The 24,705-nt window shown below is 35.3% G+C and overlaps 2 protein-coding genes and 1 pseudogene across 3 annotated transcripts in view; 1 reads left to right on the top strand and 2 right to left on the bottom strand.

Annotated features, from left to right (window-relative positions):
• Nucleotides 1–5,166: 5,166 nt before the first annotated feature.
• Nucleotides 5,167–6,684, bottom strand: LOC141485573 (uncharacterized). 2 transcript variants are annotated; one of them, XM_074182444.1, is made up of 3 exons: nt 6,286–6,684; nt 6,005–6,226; nt 5,167–5,912 (listed from the first exon to the last, which is right to left on the bottom strand). In XM_074182444.1, exons 1-3 carry the CDS (start codon nt 6,454–6,456, stop codon nt 5,832–5,834), a joined length of 474 nt encoding a protein of 157 aa, XP_074038545.1. In that variant the 5' UTR covers nt 6,457–6,684; the 3' UTR covers nt 5,167–5,831. The 2 variants fall into 2 exon arrangements, with proteins under 2 accessions (XP_074038545.1, XP_074038544.1); XM_074182443.1 differs by having other exon boundaries at nt 5,167–5,947; nt 6,286–6,675.
• A 7,516-nt stretch (nt 6,685–14,200) lies between these two features.
• Nucleotides 14,201–14,938, top strand: LOC141485397 (uncharacterized; annotated as a pseudogene).
• Nucleotides 14,939–21,024: 6,086 nt separating this feature from the next.
• Nucleotides 21,025–24,705, bottom strand: part of kek3 (leucine-rich repeat, immunoglobulin-like domain-containing kekkon 3 protein) — a 600,794-nt gene continuing 597,113 nt past the window's right edge. Inside the window, 1 exon segment of the mRNA XM_074182347.1 lies at nt 21,025–22,269. Within this exon segment, the coding sequence (XP_074038448.1) occupies nt 22,075–22,269 (195 nt within the window). The 3' untranslated portion in view covers nt 21,025–22,074.

A 24,705-nucleotide genomic window follows, 5' to 3' on the forward strand; every position in this document is an offset into this window, starting at 1 on the left:
AGTCAAGGCTCTGAAGGAAACATTCTTGCATTATTAATTTTTGCAACAATACTGTTTCTGTACCAGAAATTCACGAGTCCTTCGAAGGATATTTTTTAGAAAAAAATGTATTGAGTATTCACTATTGTGAATACACGTCTAAAAGAAAATGGTAAAGTTATATGATTGAAGATGAAATACAGTACGAAAAAATACTTCCAATTCAGAATCTTGAAACTAAACAAATACAAAAAATGAAAAAATGAGACTTGTGTGATTAATGTGACTCGCGGAGCTGGTACTTACGATTTACAGGAGTTTTAAGTTACAAGGGTTAAAGTTGAAAGCTTTAAAACGCAGGTAACTTTCCACACAAGGCCTATTTCTATATTTATTTTCAAATATACCAAAGTGGAAAATGGCCTCTCACACAAATATGTGGTTGAAAACTTCATCAGCTCTCTTTTAGAGCTATGTTCGGAAGGACTGGTTACTCTTTAGCCTTTATCCAAATTGAAGAAACAATTCAAAAGTATCAAGTGTTTTTAATACGTTTCCGCGACCTACCCAAACCGCGACCCTCCAGTGGGTCATCTTCGTTGATCTTTCCAAACCTTTTGATACCGTCCGTCATACAAAACTCCTGAGAAAATTAGAGAACTATGGAATACGCGGAAAAGCTTACGACATTTTTGGAAGCTATTCATGTGACCGAGAACAGAGAGTCGGTATCGATGGAATTATGAGTTATCCCAAAACTATTACTTATGGTGTTCTGCAAGGAACGGTTCTAGGACCAATTCTGTTCACAATATATCCAAATAAGCTGCTACAGATACCAATCAAAGGTAAAAGTTTGAGCTTTGCTGACTCGTCCACCGACTCTTCATGGAACCAACCAAAAGCTTCTGCAGAAAAATTTCTATTGAGATTGAAAAATGTTTTTGGGAAAGAAAGTTTTTGGCTTTCTACTATTCCATCTTGATACAAAAAAGAAGGATGAGGGAGTCTTCCAAAGGAAGGAAGGAAGTAACTCTATACATGGATGTGTAGATCATGCAAAGAAGTAACTTTCAGACAAAAACTGAAAGAAAGTCCTCCTGAAACAGCTACTTTCATATAAACATTGAATTATACGAGAGAAAAAATTCTTTCGAAACAAATACAAGTACAAATACACGCTTATACCAAATATTACCAGAAGAAATAAAAAATATCAACAGTTCTGCTATGTTTAAAAGAGAAGTACAGAAATTTATTCTGAATACCGATAGAACTTTTTTTCTGACTTCATTAATCAAACTATTCCAAACAGTCATTTGACATAAGCAATTATTGAGTAGATGAAAATAACTATGTGTTCTGTCTGTAACTACTGTTTCTGTTATTATTAGGTTTATTTGTTAATTGATTGATCACTCATTAACCGTTAATCTCGATCAAAACAGTTGTAAAAGAAAGTCGTGGGTTACGAACGAAATTATTTATATGGGAGATAATTTGCGTGATCTCTTTTGGTTAACACAAAAATTCAACGATTCATACCTAAGGAAACACAATGAATTCAAAAATGCATACACAAAAATACTACATGAGACCAAGTATTTATTTTATCAGGGTCGTCTTGAAAATAAAAGCCGCTACGAAAAACAAAACAAATATGAAGCACGGTGAGAGATAAAACAGGAAAAGGTAAGAAAATAATAACTCGCGAGTTATTGATAGATGATACACTTGTCTGCGATAAAAATATTATCGCTAACAACTTTGGCACCTATTTTTTAACGATAGCTGAAAAAACCATATATAAACACTTTGGTTCCACGTTTTTCAGTAACTTTACAACAATGTTTGGAAGTCATACCTTCTATTTTTCCTCTGTTCACTCAAGCGATATTTGTGAAATCATTTTATCTTCAAAAAATACTAACTCAGTAGGAATTGATTGCATCTCTACGAAAATCTTGAAAAGCATTTATTTATATATTAGCGAACCATTAGCTTTTTAAATTAATCGCTCTATCGAACTCGGTGATTTCCCTGATAAACTAAAAATTGATCTCTTCTCACTAATCATGGAAAACTACCGACTCATAACAGTACCCACGGTATTGTGTAAGGTGTTTGAGAAATGTGTGTATAAAAAATGTTTAATTTTCTGGACAAGTTTAACATAATAACCAGGTTTCAACACGGTTTTTGGCCGAGTAAGTCGACCGAAAATGCTTCAAACGAGTTTTTTGATTATGTCTATGATGCCCTTGATAAGAAAAAGTAAGTGGGTGCTCTTTTTTTCGATCTATCCAAGGAATTTAATATCATCATGATATAATCCTGAGTAAGTTATTCTCGCTAGGATTTAGAGGAAATGTACTTGCATGTCTGGAGTAGTATTTGACTCTCAGGAAGATGTGCGTGAAATATAATGACTGCCAATACAGTAATGAATATGGAGATCCTCAGGAATCCATTTTGGGACCTCTGATGTTCCTACTTTTCATCAATGATATGCCAAAACATGTGAATACAAACCGAATAATTTTATATGCAGACGACACAACACTTTCTGCAGATGCTGAAAGCACGGAGGAACTCCAAGTTAAACTCAATGAGTTTAACTCATTTTCATTACAATTATAGTGTTCTGCTTATTAAAACACATAATATGAAAAGAGAAATGAAAATTTCTATGTTTTTTATCACTTCCAATTGTAACTAACGTTACTGCAGTTTCGTCCTATATGGACATTTTTAAACTTGTGTGACACCTTCATGTATTTATTTGTTGTATCTCACGTTTTGTGAAGATTTTCATGTATGTATAATGTCGACGTATCCTATATCAATTTGTGATCATGAAGGATTTAATAAATTATTATTATTAATGAAATGTAAAGTAAAAGTATTTATAAACTCAATTCACAACATAGTCTCATCATGAACAAGCTATAGATTTCTATCGCTTCTGTGATTATCTTGTTTATTTTCGATAGCACTCCATGCAATTTATATCAGTGTATGAGAAAATAATCGTATTATTATTATTATTATGAGTAATAAGTATTCAGTTCAGACATTCCTGCAACATAATTCCATTTCAATGTCGATTTCTGAGTTCGTAAAAGGCATACGAAAAATAACCTAACTTAGGAAGATCAAGTATCCTGTATAAATGAGTACAGGGACTCCGAAATGCATCATCATCCCGAAAACGCTATTAGTTTCGAAACATTATTAGCGCTCGTGTAATTTTTTTCTTGCTTTCGCCAAACACGGATGAATTTCGACAATTACTCACTTCTCGTGTAGTGAAATGAACTTGACGGAGAAAAATGGAAAAAGGTCCGAAGGAATCGATCAAACCGTCGAGCGAGATGAAGTCGTATGCGAACGCGTCAACACATTTTGCGCAAATCGAGAGGACCTTAGGAAGAAAGAATATATATTGGCCGTTTCAGATGTGAAAAGAAATTGACGTTTGACTATGCTAGATGTTGGATTCTAATCATCGATATTTCCATTCAACCTACTTTTGTTCAACAGATGCACAGGCACTACTGGAAAAAGTGGCGTTTCGTGCGGGTTAAAATTAATGTACATTGACTTAGTTTAGGGAGATGATTTCGAAAAATGGGTTCCACAAAGACCACGTTCTGGAAATTTTGGATTTTTGGAAGACTCAGTTCAAGATGCATTGAGTTGAAGCTTGAATAGATTGACAGCTGTAGATTGCCATTCACTTTCGACTGAGATGCTTGTACATTCATACAAAATCAATAAAATTTACTAGGTTTTTCAAAATCATGTTATATACCACGATTTCTCTGACATATATTCTAAGAATCTTTAAGAATCTAGAATAATCAACGGTGTTTAACATCAAGTATTTTTTCATAGTTTATTGTGTATTTTGTGAACAAACTTTATTTTCATGTGAATTTTGGAATTTTTAATGAGTGATGACTCCCGAATATGAATCTATAAGTTACTGGTGATACAGCTTTTAATTGTGGTACGATGCGAGTTTTCTCTACCAATAGATTAGTGAAAAAAACTAATGTCCTTCTTATCGATTAACAATATGCTATCAAGTCTTCAGTTCGGTTTTCAAAGTTCGAAAAATACCACAAATGCCATTTTTTCCTTTCTAGAAAACGCATACTCTAGCATAAATGATAACAAGGCTGTTGCAGCAGTGTTTTGTGATTTTTTGAAAGCTTTCGATTGCGTTGATCATAAGACACTGCTGCGGAAGCTCAGCCATTATGGGATAAGAGGAACAAATTTGAACTGGTTTGGTTCATACTTGACAGGACGTCGACAGGTGGTGAAAACATCAACTGGACAGTCTTATCTCAGTGACATAAAACATGGAGTACCTCAGGGATCTGAGGTACTCAGTATGGTATATATACTGTATATATACCAGTATTTATTTTTAATATACTTAAATGACCTAATAACTATTAACATCGCAGGACAATTTACTGTATTTGCCGACGATACCACTATTATATGGAGTAATAAAGAAATTAATCACCTATCAAATACGATAAAAATAGATATTCAACAAATTCAAGCCTGTGTAATGCAAATTTCTTGTGCTTCAACCTAAACAAAACAAAACTATATACTTTTGAATGTATACGATTCAGATTTGGATAACCACTACATAGAAAACAAACAGCACACAAAATTCCTAGGCATTCACATAGACAATAAATTAAATTTTAAAGAACATGTATCCCATCTGACTGAAAAAGTATCTAGTGGATGTTATGCTACAGCTAGAATGGCTTACTTTGCACTGATCAAACATATTCGCTATGGAATAGCTTTTTGGGGCCATTGTAGTTTACAATTACAGAATACGATATTTAAGCTACAGAAGAGGTCTTTGAGATACCTCACAAAGTCTGAGCCGACAGATCACTGCAAGCATTTATTCACCAGCCACAAAATATTAACTGACACCTGTTTATACATAACATAACTCCCGGAACAAATTGTCACAACACCAGACAGAACTATATGTTTTACTTACCTATTCCAAAATTCACCTTGACTCAGCATTCTCTGATTTATGATAGTATTGAAGTATATAATCACCTTCCTACCATTCTAAAAAATAGCATAGATATCAAAAAGTTCCAAAGTACAGTTAAAGTCTTTTATTTCTGACCGGGATATTATAAGCTTATATCGTCATAGTTACGCTATCAATAAAGAGGGTCATAACTCCCTTGGGACATTATAGATTTTATAATTCTCTCTACCTTTCACAAGTAAAAATAAATGGAAATGAAAACTGAACCATATTTTATTTATTCACGTCATTACAAATAATAAATGTACAATTTTGAAATGTTCCCTGAAAATTACTTCCGCCACTGGAAACAATTTCTTCTTTTGTATGGCTGGAGCTTCTGTTCACTACAGTCGAGGTACCTGCCTCTTCTGATGACAAAGTAGACAACATACGCGCCGTTTTATTTCTCAATTCGATGCTATCCTCCAAATACCCCTCCGCCACCGTGGAACTTTTCCAACCTCCGTGTCTTTTTAAGTTAGTCATAGTTGCTCCTGCATTGGCTAGAGCAGTAGCAGAAGTGCGACGAAGGCAATGTCCCGTATAGGAAGATGAGTTTGGCAATCCTAAATACATTGCGATTTTGCTGGGGATTTTCCCAAACATGTTTTTTCCAATTGGCTGAGATGTACATTTATTTTGTCGGAAGCTCAAAAAAAATCGTTCAATACCTTTAGGACGCAAACACATATAAAGTCTTAATAAAGGCAAAGCGGAGAACTCTTTTTCATCCACAACTGTAAATTTCTTCGATACACCAGTTTTACTTTCCGGTACGTTCACTACCATAACGGAATCCCGGTCCTCTATATCCGATATCTTCATATTCAAAAGTTCCTGACTTCTGCATCCTCCAAAATAACCCATAATCAAAACAACCTATAACAAAAAAAAGGAAATAAATACACACAAAAAGAAAAATAAGAAAAAAATTACCTTATGCAATAAATGAATATCATTAGGAGCGTCCTTTAGGAATCTGATAACATCTTTAGGAGATAAAACAGCAGACTTTTTCGGCTCATAACTCTTACTCTTCCGTTTCAAAAAAGCCTGTAGTTCATTGAACTTGGTGATATCTCGTTTCTCATGTATAATCACCATCGATTTTAGCATTGACCATTTAGTCCATAAAAAATTCGGACTATACGTTTCTGACTGAAACGAATAAACACAATTACTACCAAATCTACCGAAAAACATAGAAAATTCCTTACCAGTTCTTGAAAATATGCCAGAAATACAGTTTCAGTGACATCTTTTGGCATAACATTTTTCCGTGTCAGCCAGTCCAGATATATCTTGTATTCTTTTTGGTATACGGCTTCACTTTTCGATGGAATTAATGATTCTCTTGCTTGTTCAGCTTTTTTCAAAATCTCCTCCATTATATTTGGGGTAGAAAACACGTTTTCACCGCAAACACAGCTTGATAACAAAGTTCTGTTTATAAACAAGTAACATAGCAACAACCTAGCAACAAGAAAACTCTACTATAATCAACGGTACCTGATTCAAATATACCGGGAAGGAAATGAATTGATACATTTTTCCGTTTCAAAAATGAACAAAATTTTATTGAAATCGGTCAGAAATAAAATTATCTATGTACCACGGGAATTAATGAGCCTTAATAACCTCAGGCTCAGGCTTGCCATCGGTAATTAAGGCCCTCCTGATTCCCTTGATACATAAATAACTATTAATCAAGAAAGCTTATTATTCGATCCATGAATTCTACCATGATACTCTATAATGTTCACCTAAACTCATCTGTCTTCTTAATGTTTTATTTGTGAAATTGCTATGTTTGTATTTTTTACATTATATGTCACGTATGTTTTATTTGTGAAATTGCTATGCTTGTATTTTTTATATTTTATGTCATGTATTGTATTTTGTATTTTTTAAATTTTATGACATTCATTTGATTTTTTCACAAGATTTGTCAATAAGATACTAATCTTCCAACAATAAAGCATATTGATTGATTGATTGATTGATAATAGAAATATATCTCAATTGACAGATAAATCTCCATTTAAATAGCCTGTTAACATCTTTGGGGTACTAGGTGGAAGTTTGATGAATTTTTTGGATAACTTCATGAAAACAGTTCAATTAATAATAATTCCAAATTGAACATGAAACTCACTATGAAATGAAAGTTTTTTGAGTTGATTTATTGGAATATGGTAATGCTCCCCAATATGATACACATTTTTTGAAAGTGAGACAGAATTTATGTTTCATTTTGAGAAATTATAAGTACTTTATTCATAAACCCAAATTGACCTTTTATTCATATTGAAGTACAGAGTTTCCTTCATGATTTATATTATTTCTTGATTATTTTACAAATTGTTTTTATCTTGGGTACCTTATTCAACGTTATATTTGAATTATCACTTGCGGAACACCCACAAAAAACAATATCACCATATTTCACCAAGTACTCAACGAACTATACAACATGCATAAAAGTAAACACGAAAGCGAATCTGTTGATCATCAGTAGAGATACTTTTTCAATATAGGTCAAAGGAGATAACTTTTGCTTCATTTCTACCAAGTTTTTCATTTTTATGACCGGTTTTGGTTTGTTCAATCACTGTCAAGTGAGTTTACTCGAGAAATATTGACTGTGGCATACGGTGATGTATGTTTACAAGTGAGTGACGACGCTTGGCCTAGACGCCCTAGCACATCAATGTTGAAAAAGTGATGAATCTTGTAATTGAGAATCATCGAATGACCATTGGAGAAGTGGCTGGGAATGTCGGCATATCGATTGGCTCATGCCATGCAATTTTTCCATGCATGAACCGCGTGGCAGGAAAGTGATGATCTGGTGACCAATCATGGGTATATGATTATAAAATCGCAACCAAAATCTAATCGTTTCAATGGAAGAGCCCAGAGGAGCCAAGATGGTATTCTGAAAAAACAATTCGTGGCTTTTGCTTAATGACGTTACACCCATGAAAGAACGACGCTTCGCGACGATTGACGAGATGAATTCGAATCGCTGACAGAGCTCAAGGACATACCATAGAGAGCATATCAGAGCTGCTCCAAAGATCAGAAAAAACGCTTATTTTATGTGAGGGGTATTACTTTGAAGAGGCTGGAATAGAAATTGATGAATACGTGAATATTTCTTGAGAAAATTAAAGTATATAATATGAATCATTCGTATCCAGCACTCTATCTTTGTTCACAGCAGAGACATGATGTTTTAGATAGATTTATGCTCAATGAAGCTGTCGAATGCTCAAAGAGAATGACTACCGAAAAAAATATATTATTTCGTTGAATGAAATGAAATAGTTGTTTCCTCAGTTGTTTCCTTCCTTACGTTTTTCGTATATCAACCTTCAATAATGTGGAAAATGAATAAACTCAGATCGGAAGAGAATTTTCTCGAGGCAAACTGGAAAATCACCTTCTAGTAGCCCGTATTTATGAATTTTGCCTATCAAATGAACGATACTGACTCACTCACTTTTTCCAAGAATACATCACTACGCCGTGACAGGTACTTGTCAAAAAGTGGCCGCCTACTCCATCTCCTGAAGACACCAAGTTGGTTGGTGAAACGCACTTGAACAAGAGTGTTGCAGTTTTGGTGTTTGAGAACGGAACTTGTTTTGGATGATGTACCTGTCCATTGATCTTGATCTTTGGAATGAGGACTCACTTTTCACCTCTCACCTTTCCCTTTCCATGGATTGGACAAGGAAAGAAACTATGTATTGCCGCGCGTATATAGACTCTGATTTTTTGTCCATGGAGACACATGAGATGTGTCCATGGAGATTATGCTCTATATATTCTTAACGTTCACCATTTGGGCAGATACATTGAATTTTCATGTTACGGCAGTTTAAAAACTCAAAAAACATAAAAGGATCAGCAACTTCTCAATAAAAAAAGCCTTCCAAAGAATGTGTGCAATTTATTGTTGTTGGTTTCAGGACATTTTTCGCGTTACAATCATACACGAACATCGGAGATGTTATATATTCCCTTCGATAAAATAAACAACCCTATCACGCCGTTTTCGAGGCCCTAGACATTTTACAACGCTTCCGAAATGGGCTGTTAAAGGGCGAAATGCAAAGTATATCACCTGATAGTGGGATCAGATATTAAAAGAACGTTCTTACCTTTTCATGCCTGGCCGAATTTCGGCCGTTATCGCTGACCCTGTTTCCATATCCTCATATACGTGGGGGGTATTCTCATTTTGCGAAGATACGTCGTTTTTTACGACTCCTTCATGGCGGCTAGTTTGATCGATCTCTGTCGACCTTTTTTATGCGTCTACTTCGGTATCATTACACGCGTTAGGTTAATGAACGGTATTTTTCTTGTATTCGTCGGATGTCTACATCTCATCATATGTGCTTCAATTTTTTTAACACGCTTTTATTAGCTTTACCTGTATGTATGTATGTTTGTTTGTTTGTAACTCTCAACCTCGGGATCTGTATTTGACAGAATTATCGATCTTTTCGCGGGCAGATGGCGCTGTACATAACTTCTTTGATATATCGATATTATTGCTTGATCTATTCGCGGGCAGATGTCGATGTACGTAATATCCTTGATATAATTCGAACTCACTTTACATGTATTTCTTCATTCGAAAAAAGTATTTTTTTATCAACACGCCTGCTGCCTTATTTGTAACCCTCGTTTGCGCGCCTGCTGCCTTGGGCTTGGTAGCTGATCTTCAGGCTTCCTCTCGGAAAATATCAATGGTAATTTTTCTGAACAATATGCGGCAGATTGTTCCCAAAGTTTAGATGAAATAAATATAGTTTAAAAAGACTAAAAAACACGCTATTATAGCATACGAAACTAAATAATGAAAAATAAATATAGTTTGAAAAACTAAAAAACACGCCATTAAAGAACATCTAACTAAAAAGTTAAAAAAATGTTTTAATGAGCTCAAAGCAATAACGAACGAAAAATACTGGTATTATTGTGAAAAAAGCGTTGGGGCTTTGTGCCATATTTTTTGTATATCAAGCGCTCGACGCTTTTTCCACAATAATATCAGCATTTTTGGTAAATTTTTGTTTTGTGGACACCCTGCGATTTTGACTGTACTTACGTATTTTGATGCGTAGAATACGAAAGAAAAAAGCGGCGCTCTCCCTTATTTAAAAAGTTACGGCCCTTCAAAGTTCAGAAAAGGACAACTTTTCAGCCTTCTTTTTCACCAAATAAACTATTTAAAAACACAAGCATTTATTCACTAGGTCACCTTTACACCTTATTCCTCCTTCTTTGACACTTTTCACTTCAATAATCAATATTTTTCTTATAAAAAACTTAATTTAAAAACGAATGCTTCTCCTGGTGACACTCTTATATATTTGTAGGTTAGATACTAGTGACATTTCAGAAAAAAGCGGTTGGTATTTGTCCTCACCTACTATTTTAAATTCGTAGATTTGAGTTTTTAGTTTGACGTGAGAGAAAAATACAAAATGAATTTGAACGAAATTCATAATCTAGTGAAAGTAAGAAATAATTTAATTCTATATTTGGTTCAAGTAGGAGTGTTTGCAGCAACAATACGTTGTACTAATTGCAATGAAGGGTGCAAATTAAATTATGACACTTTAAGTTAAGGTATAGATGCAATAGAAAGCGGATTATGAAAATACCGAATAAAAAGCTCAGTACATTTGTTGTAATTTCAAGAAAAGTGCCAAAAACCAATTTACGAGCTAAAGAATGAAGGCAAAAAACATTTGAATTACTTTAGGAATACTGACTGCATCAGTCGTACCAACCATATCATTAACCTTAAAAACGTAAAATACAGTGATATGTAACCAAAAAGCAGCTCCGTACATTTTTTAACATTTTTATAAGAAAAATGTTGATTATTGAAAAGTGTTAAAGAAGGAGGAATAAGGTGTAAAGGTGACCTAGTGAATAAATGCTTGTGTTTTTAAATAGTTTATTTTGTGAAAAAGAAGGCTGAAAAGTCGCCCTTTTCTGAACTTTGAAGGGCCGTAACTTTGTAAATAAGGGAGACCGCCGCTTTTTTCTTTCGGATTCGTAATCTACGCATCAAAATACGTAAGTACAGTCAAACATTTTTTCAAAATCGCCGGGTGTCCACAAAACGAAAATTTAACAGTTTTTCAAACTATATATATTTTTAATATTAGTATGATGATCCAAAGATCACTGGTACCGGGACGGACGTTAAAAGTATCCCGCTTCTTAACCCTTGAAAATTATATAATTTCAAGATCGGACGAAGTTCAGTACTTATCAGTGACAGAATTGATAGTGTGGTGTCACTCATCGGAGCCTAGAGGGCGCTTTCAACTTTTTTCAATGGAAAGAGGGTCTTGGGATACCTCATTGGATAACTATTTCTATTCTCTATCCAACACTGGTCAATTGTTTGAAATCAAACCAGCCGTTTCTGAGAAATTGTCAGTTTTTATATACTTTTCAAAAATCAGCAAAAAAAAAACGATAAATATCTTGTCAATGTCGATAAAAATAATAACTTTAGTTTTTCACAGAATGTTCACCATCCATCATTCTGACAATGATGAGGCCATCTGCTAACAAATTCTTTTCATATATTTGTATTGTCTAAATTCCAATATTCTTGAGAGATATTTTTGAAAACATCAATTTGATCTCTTCGAATTATCAATTCTTCATCAACTGATGACTGAAGTAGGAGGCCTTCGCATCATTCTACATTTATCATTGTTGTGTCCAAAATATGTTATGCTCTGTTAGCTTCAATCAACAAAACTTCATCAGACATACGTTGTATAGCTTTCAATTTCCGATTTTCTTTAACCATTTCGTATAAACTATCCAAATCCTTTTTTGGAGGTCGTGAGTACTGATATGGAATACGATATATTGATTTCTTTGAATAACCCATCCCAATAATATTTATCTGGACCATTCCATAGTCTCTTCTTAGAGAAAACACAGTTTTCGTAGCAAAAAATTTCAATTGGGTACTATCATCCCTTTCCTATTTAGATAAAAATATAAACCTAAAACAGTGGAGTTCGAGGTGCACTGAGTTGAATCTCAAAACGATGAGCAGCAACAGTCCGTCGCATATTTCTGATATGCACCGCTCTTGGTGGAATCAAATGTGCTAAGTCACTGGTCTATAATCATTTGGAAGATTTTTTTGCCCTTTTTTGGAAGGTAGCGATCCTATTCATTTAGTTTGGCCTAAAATGAAAATCAACCAATTTTTAATCCTCTCCTACACTCTAAGAAACTGCAACCAGAAATAGATTGTTTTCTGAACAAAAATAATGAATCTCTAGAGATATCATTACATATCATATTGAGTAACTATTGTAATACCGTTTCTCATCTCCATAACTATAGAGACTTTTACTCAACGTGACAGGGTTTCTGGTTACAGCAACTGTAAAGAGAAAAATGGAGTGAAACCGATGGTTTTTCATACTATTTCAATTGAGTGCTATTTATCGGAATAAGAGTATATCAAAGTAATTTTGACAAAGTTCTTTCCTTCGTTCAAATATGTAGTCAACAAACTACCCCTTATTTTACATCTCTCGCTTTCCCGTAATGGCCACCAAAATAAAAATCAATCGATAAAGTCCCGAGCGCCGACTACAGTATCCTCTATAAACGTTAATTAACATCTCTTATTGCCCACTAAAATAGCAGCGCTGCTGAAGTCGCACCTGACTGGCCCGAATGAATAGGGTGCAATTCAAACTTGCAGGAATTTAAATAAACATATGGGGCTGCACATGCTATCGATTCCAGGCGATACAGAGAATATTACAGATAATACACATTGAGGCTCGCCAGACCGTTTTGTTTCAATTATCATCTTCTATCGGGGAAATTAATTCGGGATTGGGCAGGATATGAGCACGTGCGAACCAGGATTTCGTAACGCGGCAGGACTCTTTCCTGATGCGTCCTTTGGGAACAATCACGCGTTCGCCACACGTGAATCTGGTGCTATTGGAGGGTTTTTTGCGGTGCATGGAAGAACGTGTGGAAGAAATGATAAACATTAATCACCAAACAAAAACCACAAATGTGAAAGTGTTTACTGAAAATCGCACAACAAGGGGATGTTTCGAGATGATTAGGAGAGAGGAAAATGGCGTATTTCTGCCATTCCGGGAAATGGGGGGTTATTATCTCTGAGACTTTTTTTAGGGCAAAACACAAGCACTACAGTAAAATCCTCAAGGCGCTCTTAGAGCGATGCCTGTGCGAAAGTAGTGATTCACATTGGATTTGAATCGCTGGAAATCAAATCCATTTGGGAAAACGTTCTCAGAAAGTTTATTCCATATAAACTCGGTTTTTCAAATGGAAGGGTTCTTAAGCAGTGAAGTTCGAGGTGTACTGAGTTGAACCTTGTAACGATGAGCAGCCACAGTTCGTCGCGTATTTCTGATATGTACCGCTCTTGGTGGAATCAAATGAATCACTTGAACACTTTCCAAGAAAGTATTTATATAACTTCAACGTTTCTTCAATGTATCAGACTATCAAGGTTGCAAGTGATATTTGCGAATCCAGCAGCCTCAGGATATATTTGGGGGCGGAGCTGCATACATGAGATCAATACTCCAAAGAAGTTTTGATCTGAGCTTTATAAAGCATCAAAAGTTGCTGAGGTGTGTACAGTTTTCTGGTTCGGGACAGTGTTCCAAGCTTTTGAGAAGCAGCCTTTGCAATTCCAGCGACATGATTGTGCTAAAACATATTGGTGTGCCTTTTTACCTCCAACAAACTTATCGAACCATAAAGCGGAATTGTTTGACCTGGCATTATTATATTCGATTTGGAGAGAAAACCGATGCTTGGGTTTTTGGGTCATTGAATTGAACCAGATTACTTTCACCCCAGAAGGAAGACTAAAGTTTTATCGCGAGTCATTAACAAAAAATAATTTATCCAATTTCTTGATCTCCCTGGCTAAATTTGTTTCAATAATAAAGGAAGGCTAAGCAGGAAAAAATAAGAATACTTGGAGATGGAATGGGTAATATTTCACTGAATGATGTTTGCAGATTCAATCAAACATCTAGGTTCTCTCCAGTACGGTCAAAGTTGAAAATGGATAAAAGAAGATCTTTTACTCCTGTTGAACCAAAATCTCAGGTTTAATCTTTGGTACCATGGTACCGTGTATATGTTCCCAAAATGAGAAAAGCACCAAAATATCTTATCAAGAAACCAAAAGAACCTAAATTTGTACCCTATGAACCTTATAAAGCAGCAGTTGATTCAATAATATCACAGAAAACTCCAAGTATTCAAACTGATAATTCAAGAACCTCCAAGAATGATATAGAAATTCTTGAACTTGTTAATCAGATGTCCGAAATGAGACAATTGGAATAGAATAGAAAAAGTTCCCTTGAAGATGAAAAGGGAGAGTCCTATAAACTTCTAAAGCAGTGATCAAAAGAAAAAGAAGAACTTCTTGTTGATATAAAAAATTCACGTGAAACTAATTCTCACCTGGAGAATCAACTGAAGTTCCAGGCACAGGTGAATAGTGAACTGAAAACTCTTCTGGTTGTAGCTGTTGGTGAAGATTTGGAAAGTAGGGTTCAGCATTTAACTGAAGACAAGTTGTTTTTAGCTAGAGCCCTATTGAATTCGGCCCACAATCTAACTTCTTATCAAGAGCAGACTGAATGGTTATCTGGTCAGTGTGAGGTATGGAAATGTAAATTTCTAGCATCCAATTTGATGGTCGAGAAACTGGCAAAATGGAAATCAGCTCTAACGAATAAAATCAGTGATTAACAGGAAGTTAAAAAGACACTTTTAAGAGAACGCAGAAAAATGCACATTCAGGGGTTCAAAATATTTACTTCATTGAAATGTATCGCTGGAAGTCTAGCAAATAATGAAAATCGGCCTGGATTAAAATATGGAAGTATCTTGGAAGTTACGAATATAAATGTAGAATTGAGTAAATACATAAGAGAAAAAATGGGATTAGAAGAGGAAGAACTTTTTGGGGAAACAATGGATACACATCAACAAACATTTGCTGAAAAAGCAACTTACATGCTTATTCAAAATCCTCTCTCGATTTCAACTAAACAAGACCTCCTGTGTTATGCAGTTAGGGGCGCTGCTTCATCTTTGGGAGGAAATCAATCATTTCACCAACAAATACATTTATATCGGCAGATGTAGGCCAAGACTCGCCGAACACACACTCTCTTATTGATGATAACTCCGGAGACTCGCATAAGACATGCCTGACAGTTTCATCGTCCTGTTCACACATCCTGTATAGAGTTGTGGGCACTATCCCCATATTGTGGACGTGTTTCCTTACTTGACAGTGGCCAGTCAAAAATTCTACTGTTGAGCGTAGATTTTTTCTGGTCATGGCCAGATTTTTCTTCAGCGCCAGCTTCTCAGGGTCGCTAAGAGTGATTCCGACAAGATTGTCGAAGTCATCAGGCCGTAGGTACCACTGGGTCCTAAAATCCTTAGTCCAGCCGCTTCTTTGGATAAAGAGACGGCAATGCGATTAGCTTCACTCCTGTCGTGACCTTCAACTCACCTCAGGATAACGTGATTATCTACCGAGGCTTTAGCTAAATCTTGGTGGCACTCTAGTACTAGCCCTGAGGTAACACGTTGTATGTTCAAGGCCAATTGGGTTTGTCTGATATCAGTGGCGATTGAGATATCAGCCAGTTTTGTTTGGACCACGCTGGTATTTTTTTCCATTTCCCACTCAATTCTTAGGCTTAGTGATCTGGAGTACACCCCACATCTTGAACCTTCTTTGGTTTTTGATCCAATGAAATTCATAATTTCTTCATCACAAATGGTCAACACACGAATTATGATTAGTTTCGTATGTATGAGATGAATACACACAGATGATTTTCATACTGTACAATTCGTCTCATATTTTCAGAAAATTTAATTCATTTGGAAGTTTCTTGATTCAGTTAGTTTATGTACTGCAGCATACTCCCTGATTCCAAAACCCAATTTGAACTTTGGAGACATATTCAGTTTCTTGTGATTTGAATAACGCATGCAAGTCAAGAGAATTTGAATTTATATGAATTTTCCTAAGTTTATTTAGCTGGGAGGAAAGAATCCCCTTCGTGAAGTAGCCTCAGAAAATGAATAAATCCGCCATATGTTACGCAGTCAGTTATACTGTGAAAAATATTTCCAATCTTCTTTCGAGAAATAGAAACATGTTTGTATATAAATTTCTTATTAGGAAGCGAAACTTTTCTTTTGCATGGAAAGTTCCGATTCCAATTTGGAATTTCACATTTCCTCTAGACGTTACTGCTTACGATTGCGTTTCTATCTGACGGATATCAAGTTGATAACTTTTCAGTTTTATTGTTTTGAAAGTCAGAATCGAAAGAACATTTTTCATGCATGGAGAGATTTACGACAACGCTATTCCAACTTTCATAAAGAAACTGTTAAACTGTAATCTGGATAGCGCTTTACCCAGATTTGTGACATGCTCATACGAATTGATAATCTACCAGTGACAACTATGTTATTATTGAAAATATATAATACATTGATGGATGTAGCCGTTACTACGTGGTAGGAGATCATAATGAAAAGAGGAATGAAAATTTCTATGCTTTTTACCACTTTCAAGTGCAACTAACGTTACTGCAGTTTCGTCCTATATGGACGAATAAACAGTTTATTGTGTATTCTCAAACTAATACAATACAACAGTTTATTGTATTAGTTTGAGAATGTTATAATGAAAAGTGGTAAAAAACATTTCTCTTTTCATGAAGACATAATTTCGGTCAAACATATAGAGCAAATGGAAACTCCAGGAGCACATCAAACAGATTATTTGAGTGTTTAAGTTATAAATTTTTTCTATATATTCAACCCTAATCAAGTAGTTTAGATTTTAAGCAATTTTGGATTGACTTTCATTGCTGTCCCAATTTCCACTACCTCTACCAAAAATCATTTAGAAAGACTTAAGAAACACATAATACCATTTTACACGAAGCATTGAATAGGGAAGACCGCAGATTCCGACAAAGAGATACACACAAAAGGCCTACCAAGCAGAATCAGAGACTACTCCCAAGAGTCGCTATCAGGTGGCTCCGGTAAGTATAAAAACTTTTCAACCAGATTTGAAACCCACTTCTTTTGCAGATTCACTGATAAACTTTTGTTCGAGATCTGAAGACACTCGTCTCCGGTTAGTTTTTGGGGTCTCATGCAATAATTACATTTTTAAGTAAAGTCACGATTCAATAAACTATTAGATTAGAAAGTAAAAGCACCTAAAGGCTGGTTTTCGACCGCAATAGGTTAGATGTCAATCTTGCTGAAGTAAGTTGAGGACCGCTCCGGAAAAACTGGGGTAGATGCACGAGATGGTCTGCACACAGTAACCGTGTGGGGAAGATTTCATCTCAGGGCACTCAACCCGGGATGGGGTATGGGGGGATAATACCATTTTATGATAGCATTCTCATACCTAATATTTAGTTATTTTTAGAAAATTGTTACAATAGACAAAAATTGCAGAACGCAATGCCTACAACAGAATGAATCTCATCCGCATTCTATTATGAATGAAATGACCCGATACTCAATTGAAATCAAAACACTATTCAAAATCAGGAACTAATATTCCTCCTGAATTTTTGAAAAATATTTATATTAGTCTCATATACTCACAGCTGCATGATATTAACACATCATCGGAGATATTAACTCAGAATATATAAACCTCTGAGGAGGAAGCTAGCCACTCACGTCAGCGAAACGTCAGAAATGAAATTCAAAAATCCACGGCCTTCAAACCCGAAAAATAGTGACACTGAAAACCTCGGACTTAACCATTTTGATAAAAATGCTTTTGCAATTTTCTACAGAACATCTTATACGGTCGTCATACACAATTCCTCGACACATCCCTATCAACATGAAGCAGCAGCGTTCAATAGTATGCTTCACAGATATTGTCAGAAAGTGATTTTTAGGAAGAAGTAAATTTCATCAAACTAATCGATGTCAACAACAGATACTATTATCGACTTTATTCTTTCCAAAACACGACCAGAACAAGTCATTTGACAGATTTATCACACTCCAAGTAACAGTGATAAGGTGACTGCTAATGTCCTCTCTCTCATAAAACAAAATGTAGGGTGTCTCCACAGGCTCCAATAAATTCAATACACCACCAGAACACTTCGTGACACGAAGTGTCTACCACGACGTGTATGCCATTTTAATAACAAGTATTTAAGTAACAAATTAAGAACAGAACAACAACACACAATTAGTATTAATTCAATTTCGAAAACTCACAAACTGACAGCGTCATACCAATTTAATTGTCACTATCGCTAATAGCGACCTACTAGATAGATTAGTTTCATATTTTCGCATTTATGACGATGTATCTCTGTAGTTGTTCGTAAAATAATTGTTTTGCTGCGGACTGGTTTATTTTGGGAAAAAACCCATGAGACATTTTTTGTTTAGAATGACATGCTATCGGAAATAAATGTTTAAATGGTAAACAAATGATAAGACAAAAAGTTACATTGGAAATGAATTTTAGGGGTTGCGTTATCCACCCCTTACAACCATGGGGTAAACCAAATAAATTACTGGCTGAGTGTCATTTTGGTAGTACAAAACGTCAGGTTAATTTCAATATTGTACCTTTTTCAGTGCTTGTGAAAAAAAATGTTATACAAATTTTATGTACCCCCTTTAAGGGGCTGTATCTTAACAAGGGATGCTCCAATGAGGTTTTTTATATGAAAGATCCTATCTTTTTTTCGATGAGGAATCACCTCCTTGCATGTTTTACACTTATTCAGAACACCCTGTATTTTCTACTGTAGATTTTTCATGTGGAAGGGCGTCGATCGAAAAATCAAGGTCGACGTTTTTAACTGGAGGAAGTGTCTATTTGAATTGAAACATTCTATATGACAAACTGAGATCCAATATATCGAGCACAGCAACATCCATTCCAATCCAACTAGATGTAATTAAAATATCTATACGCAGAAAACCATCATGAGTATCGGAAGTAAGCAGGGCGTGCCTGCATTTCACTTCATAATATTTCACCGTCTAGTATGAAATCTGAGGCATTCATAGGAATACTCAAAGTCACATCAGAATCACTTCTACTAGAGAAATGTTTTTATGACCTCAAGGAGTTCAGTACTGTCTCCAGCCGTCCTTGCTCTGCAGATTTATGTTTTATTTTTCAATGTTAAACCAACGAAACTTCAACTTTCACTTATGTATTGTTTTTTAGTTATTGAATGGAAGATATCAAATCAGCCTTCTTTCATTTTCATTGGCTCAAACTTCATTGATATAAATAATGCAGAAAAATATTTTGTTCAGAGGGATTATGAAAAATAATAACTGTTATTATATTGTTTCGAAGGCTTTGTCCGTTTTGATGGTATGTGTTTCTGCAGCTACATATCTCAATGAATATCTGTTCTACTTTGTCGTGGTGTATACTGTTCCATGTTGGTTTGCGAAATTCCATTTCGAAGATTTCAGTCTACAAGATGAGACCCAGAGTAGTCGACCTACAGTAATCAAAGACGAGGATTTGAGGCCCCTGGTGAAGACTGACCCATCACAAATGTTGTGTGGGATGGAAAGAGAAGTAGGCGTCAGCTTCCATGTGGTTTTAGATGGTTTGAAACGTATAGGAACGGTCAAAAGGTCACCGAGGCACTTCACAAAGATGAAAACTCACCAAAAAATACCATGGTTACTCTATGGTGGTCACAGGAGAGTCCTATCGTGGGGACATCGACGAAATGTACTGAAAATTGTGTAAACAGAAGCTGGCACTGGTCAACAGAAAAAGTCAGATCCTGCTCCACTACAACGCCCGTCAGCACGTTTCACAAATCACCGTCTGAAAATTAAACGAATCGAGCTTCGAAGTTCTGCCTCATTCACCATACTCAGACCTCTCGCCAACCGACTTCAATTAACACTTTGATATCAACCTTCTCGTCAGTAGAACCATCAATCAGTCAATCAATCAATTTATTCAATTCAGATACATATCCTTGTCTGTAATAGATGTTAGCATCTCTTTAATAATAATTACAATAAATTAAAAAAACCATTAAATAAAAAAAAAAGTGGTGGTGTTCAGTTCTTGGGAAACGCCCAAGCAAAGCTTGTGTTGCGTATTATTCCAGATTTGGACACAACCATGTATGCAAGTGAGAAAAAAACTAATAATTTTTTTCAGTGAGAAATACATATTTATAATTGAAAGAAATTAATACAAAGCAATGATAAACCCGCAGGAGGATCGGACCAGACAATCAGCCGAAAGGGAGACACGTCTAAGTGAGATAAAAAAATTTTCAGGCAAAATTCAGTGAGCTGATTCAAATACTCTTTTTGAGAAATCAAAGTTGTGATCAACTATGTATCTAATTGTTTTCTTGCGTTATATTTCTCAGTTCAATGGGAATTTGATTGACAGGTTTCGGTCCAAAGTAAGAAACAAATCTTTGGGTGTATACATTTTCACAAAAAGGATCAGGCAAATACGGCCTTCATCGAATCCCGAGCACAACATTTTTATGCTAACGGAATTACCCGACTTGTGTCTCGTTGGCAAAAATACACTGATTCAAATGGGGCGCATTTCAATTGAATGGAAAGAGTATCCACGGGGCTATTGAAGTTCAAAGGAGATTCATAAAAACGGGCAGAACTTTCGAAACAACCTATTTTAATTTATATCAAATTAGACAATGGAAGTCCGAATTAATGAAATGAACCTAATATACACTAGTATTTTTCAACAAAGGGAATCAAATTTTACCATCCATTAACTTAGAGAATTGGAGAAGCAAAACGCATGGCTGGTTTAGATACTTTTATTCACAAATTCAAAAGGATATGTGTACAATCTCATAGAATCAAACAATGACCATATTCTTGAAATATTGCCTAACCTAAATAATATCACAAAGTTATTTCGCTACTCTATAACATTCAACGAATAGGAATAATGTAACAATCATATAGGTTGCTATATATGTGTTATTTACAACGAGTATTGGAATTGTAGTGTCCTTATTAAAGTTATATACACGATGTTTTGTACAAAAATCATTAATAATTTCCTAACACAGATTTTACAAAAACTGTTTCTTTTCACATTGAAATACATTTGATATTGAATAGAGAGAATTTGGACATAATATAGATACAGTAAGTCTCAGTAATTTGAAACCATATGAAAATTTCTGTTCTGTAACAATCAAAATCTCAAATGCAACCCTAGGTAATCAAATTCTTTCAGTAGTATCCAAGTCTGTAGACCAAAATGAACTTTTCTCAAGAGTGAAATAACATTATTTTTGATAATACCGAAAATTATTATTGAAATAATTGATTCACAATAAAATACAGTTTTTGTTATTTTCTACTAATGAATCAATTTTTTTTGTTGATTTCAATGATGATTTTGTCTCTTAATTATTGAAAACATAATATGATTTTCGTTTCTTCCTCACAAATATAACTACAGGTGAATTTTCGATGTTATTATAGGGATGAGTTTAGAGAAATGAGGAGAATTCATTGAAATTCTGCTGACCTGTTAGCCGTCCGTGAGTTATCGTGAAATAATAGAACTTGCAGTCTTAAGCGGGATTTTCAATTCAAGCGAATTATTCTGACAACAAATTTCCATAGTATCGAGTAAAGTTTCTCGTTTCACAGATAATATGTTATTCGATGTTGGCATTTCAGTTTCCATTCTTTGCAGATTTTTTATGTAGAATATTTTTTTCAAATTGTACGGCAGAACAGTTTTCCATGTGGTTTCAAGCGAGACATGTTTCTCTAGTGTGACATTCTCAAGATTTCCCAAATCCTGACATACTATATTCCACTGATAATCAAGTCTATTTTAGTTACGTGGAGTCGAATGTATTTGGAGACAATTTTTTAGAAATGAGATATTTAGTGAGTTCACTTTCAAAATTTCTGAAGTCAACTGAGTCTTCTAAGGACTGTGTTGAATTCGGAGATACTGCTAAGTTTGCTGAGTTGTTTAAAGATGACGAAGAGGGAGTTGTTGGGGAGGTGATTGGCTTCTGTTCCTTCTCCTGAAAAAGAATATCGAAATTTAATATTTACTTTTGATAGATGAAAGGTTAGGTTGGGTTAGGTTAGGTCCAAAGTAAGTGGGCCTATTCGACCACCTACCGCAATCCACAAGAGTTTATTGTGGCTGACACCTATTCACACTCGACCAAATAAATCTAGCTTTTTAACGAAGCCGATTAGTTTGTATGGTGAGTGGTCTTTCAGGTCAGATGGTAAGAGTACGGCTCTGCCGTTGTTCATCTCTACTGAAGTCCAACAACTGTTTGGTATCAAGCTTCGAAGGGTGTATAAACGCCTTGGAGTGAGCCTATCCTGGATGATTCTACCAGAAGTCCATAAATCTTCTTGCCATCCAGGTGTTCAATATTTGTTTGGAGAAGCCTGAAGCGATGCCAATCCCAGGTTCTGGTTCGATGAAGCTGCTTGCAGCACCCTCCTTTGCAAGGGAGTCAGCAGCTTGCTTGCCTTTCTGGCCAGTATGGCCAGGAATCCAGATCAGAGACAATCTGGTCAAGTTTTCCAATCGAGGAGAGTCGTTTTTGGCAAGGTTAACATGAAGGCAAGTGTGGCCCTATTAGGTTCACAAAACTTCGCTTCATTTGGATTAAGGATAAGAATTTTTCAATGTCACAGACAACAAGTTCTTACTGAATTTTCAGAAGACCATTTGGTACTTCTTGAAAATGCATTACTCTTCTTGACGCGCCTTTCAACAATCAAGTTGTCGTCCCAAATCGGTCTTCATCGATATCTAACAGAATACACTTCAACTTCCACTTTCCGACACACAAAAATGATTTTTTTGCTGCTCCTACAAGTTCCGGCTGGTTTCAACGAAGTGATTTATGAAAAGATAAACAATGTGCTGTTAATAGTGGGACTTTTGTCACTGTTTATAGTTCTCATGCCACACTACAGATGTTCAAAATCATTATTTGTGTCATGTACCGATCTCAACAATTTCAGATAGTTTTCCTTTATTATATGGCCGTTTTCCAAGTCGTGTTTAGCGTTTAGCTGAATTTTTTCGGTCTCCCATATCGGATATGTACTGTGTGTTCTTTGAAACAAGTTTTAATGGGTCGCTTTGTCTGACCAATATTTTTTTGTCACAGTTCGTTTCTTATAATATCGACTGCTCATTTTCAACTTCTTATCTTTGGGGTAACCCTACTTTTGTTGAAGTGACTCATTTACAATGTCTGGTGAGTTCCTTTGAATATTTAAGTTTCAAACACATTGTATGATAGTTCAGTTGTTCATCTCAGCATTTCAGTTGGTCCAGAGAAATCTTCGAAGAAAATGACTGAATAATATCGAATACCCAACGAATATTATCATTCTGATCATTTTGATAGAGCTCTATATCATTTTGATCCCATGAAAGAATATGAGTGGTATTCGGGATGATGAATCATCTGTATTCGTGGTAAGATAATGCAACTTTGTTTTTCTACACAGTGTATATATCATGCAGCACGCTTCTAAATGAGTTCATCTTTTTGAGTCTCAATCCACCCTCTTCTACAAATTTTTGATAGTCTTCACATGTCGATATATGTTTCATTAAAGATCTTTTAACTCCTTTTGCCTTCTTGAATTCACTATTAACATATTTCACAAAATAAGCTTCAGCACTTGTACATTAAAAGCTAATTATTGGATGATTTGGAAACTCATTTCAGGAATTACCCAAAACTGACTATGTGACTGAAACATTGAATTGGTTACCGATAATGTAATTGGATGTTCTTGGTAAAAATGTTCCCAATATTGTATGGTGCCAGCGATTAGAAATGTTTCTAGAAGAATTGGTTGTTTTTCAAGTTCTACCCACTGGTCAGTTCTGATCACTATGACATCCAAGACAACGTTGTTTCCAATTCCATATGTGAACTTATCTCTTGTTGAAAGTTAGAACGGAGTCCTCTACCTTAGATTTCTTTGTGTCAAAAATCGTCAATACATCATCCTCATATCGCATCCAAGTCCATGGAAAGTTATTTAACTCTTTTGCTTACGATTTGAATTCGCTTATGAATATATTAGTTATGGAAGGGACAGTGGGTTTTCCATTGCCATGCCTCTGAGCTCTCTGTAGAAACAGTTGTTGAATTGAAATTCTCCTCCATGCAGATTTTTGTTATTCGTTCGATTACTTCTTCACTGAGACCATTGACCCTCACAACTCTACATTCTCAAATTTCTTCATGAAATAATGTGAAATAACAACAATAGTGCTACATTGTGTGATTAACCATTTAGCAATTGCTATAAGTAGAAGAACATATGACAAAGACAATTGGTCGCACCTACTTGCCAGACTTGTCAAGATTTAAAAGATTATATTTCAGGAACTGTAGGATCAGAAACCTGTAGACTCCTGTTCAAAGCCGGTTAGACACTCTTCGAATGTGTCAAACCATCTCAGCCGA

This window comes from Leptinotarsa decemlineata, unplaced genomic scaffold, assembly GCF_025532065.1.
Source record: "Leptinotarsa decemlineata unplaced genomic scaffold, Ldec_3_MD MMD2_tig00026328_RagTag_RagTag, whole genome shotgun sequence".
Taxonomy (NCBI): Eukaryota; Metazoa; Arthropoda; class Insecta; order Coleoptera; family Chrysomelidae; genus Leptinotarsa; species Leptinotarsa decemlineata.

Coding starts and splice junctions, on each gene's coding strand:
- LOC141485573 (XM_074182443.1), bottom strand. CDS start 6,456: ATGGAGGAGATTTTGAAAAAAGCTGAACAAGCAAGAGAATCATTAATT. Junction 6,227..6,285: donor TGGCATATTTTCAAGAACTG/GTAAGGAATTTT, acceptor TATTCGTTTCAG/TCAGAAACGTATAGTCCGAA. Junction 5,948..6,004: donor ATATTCATTTATTGCATAAG/GTAATTTTTTTC, acceptor TTTTTGTTATAG/GTTGTTTTGATTATGGGTTA.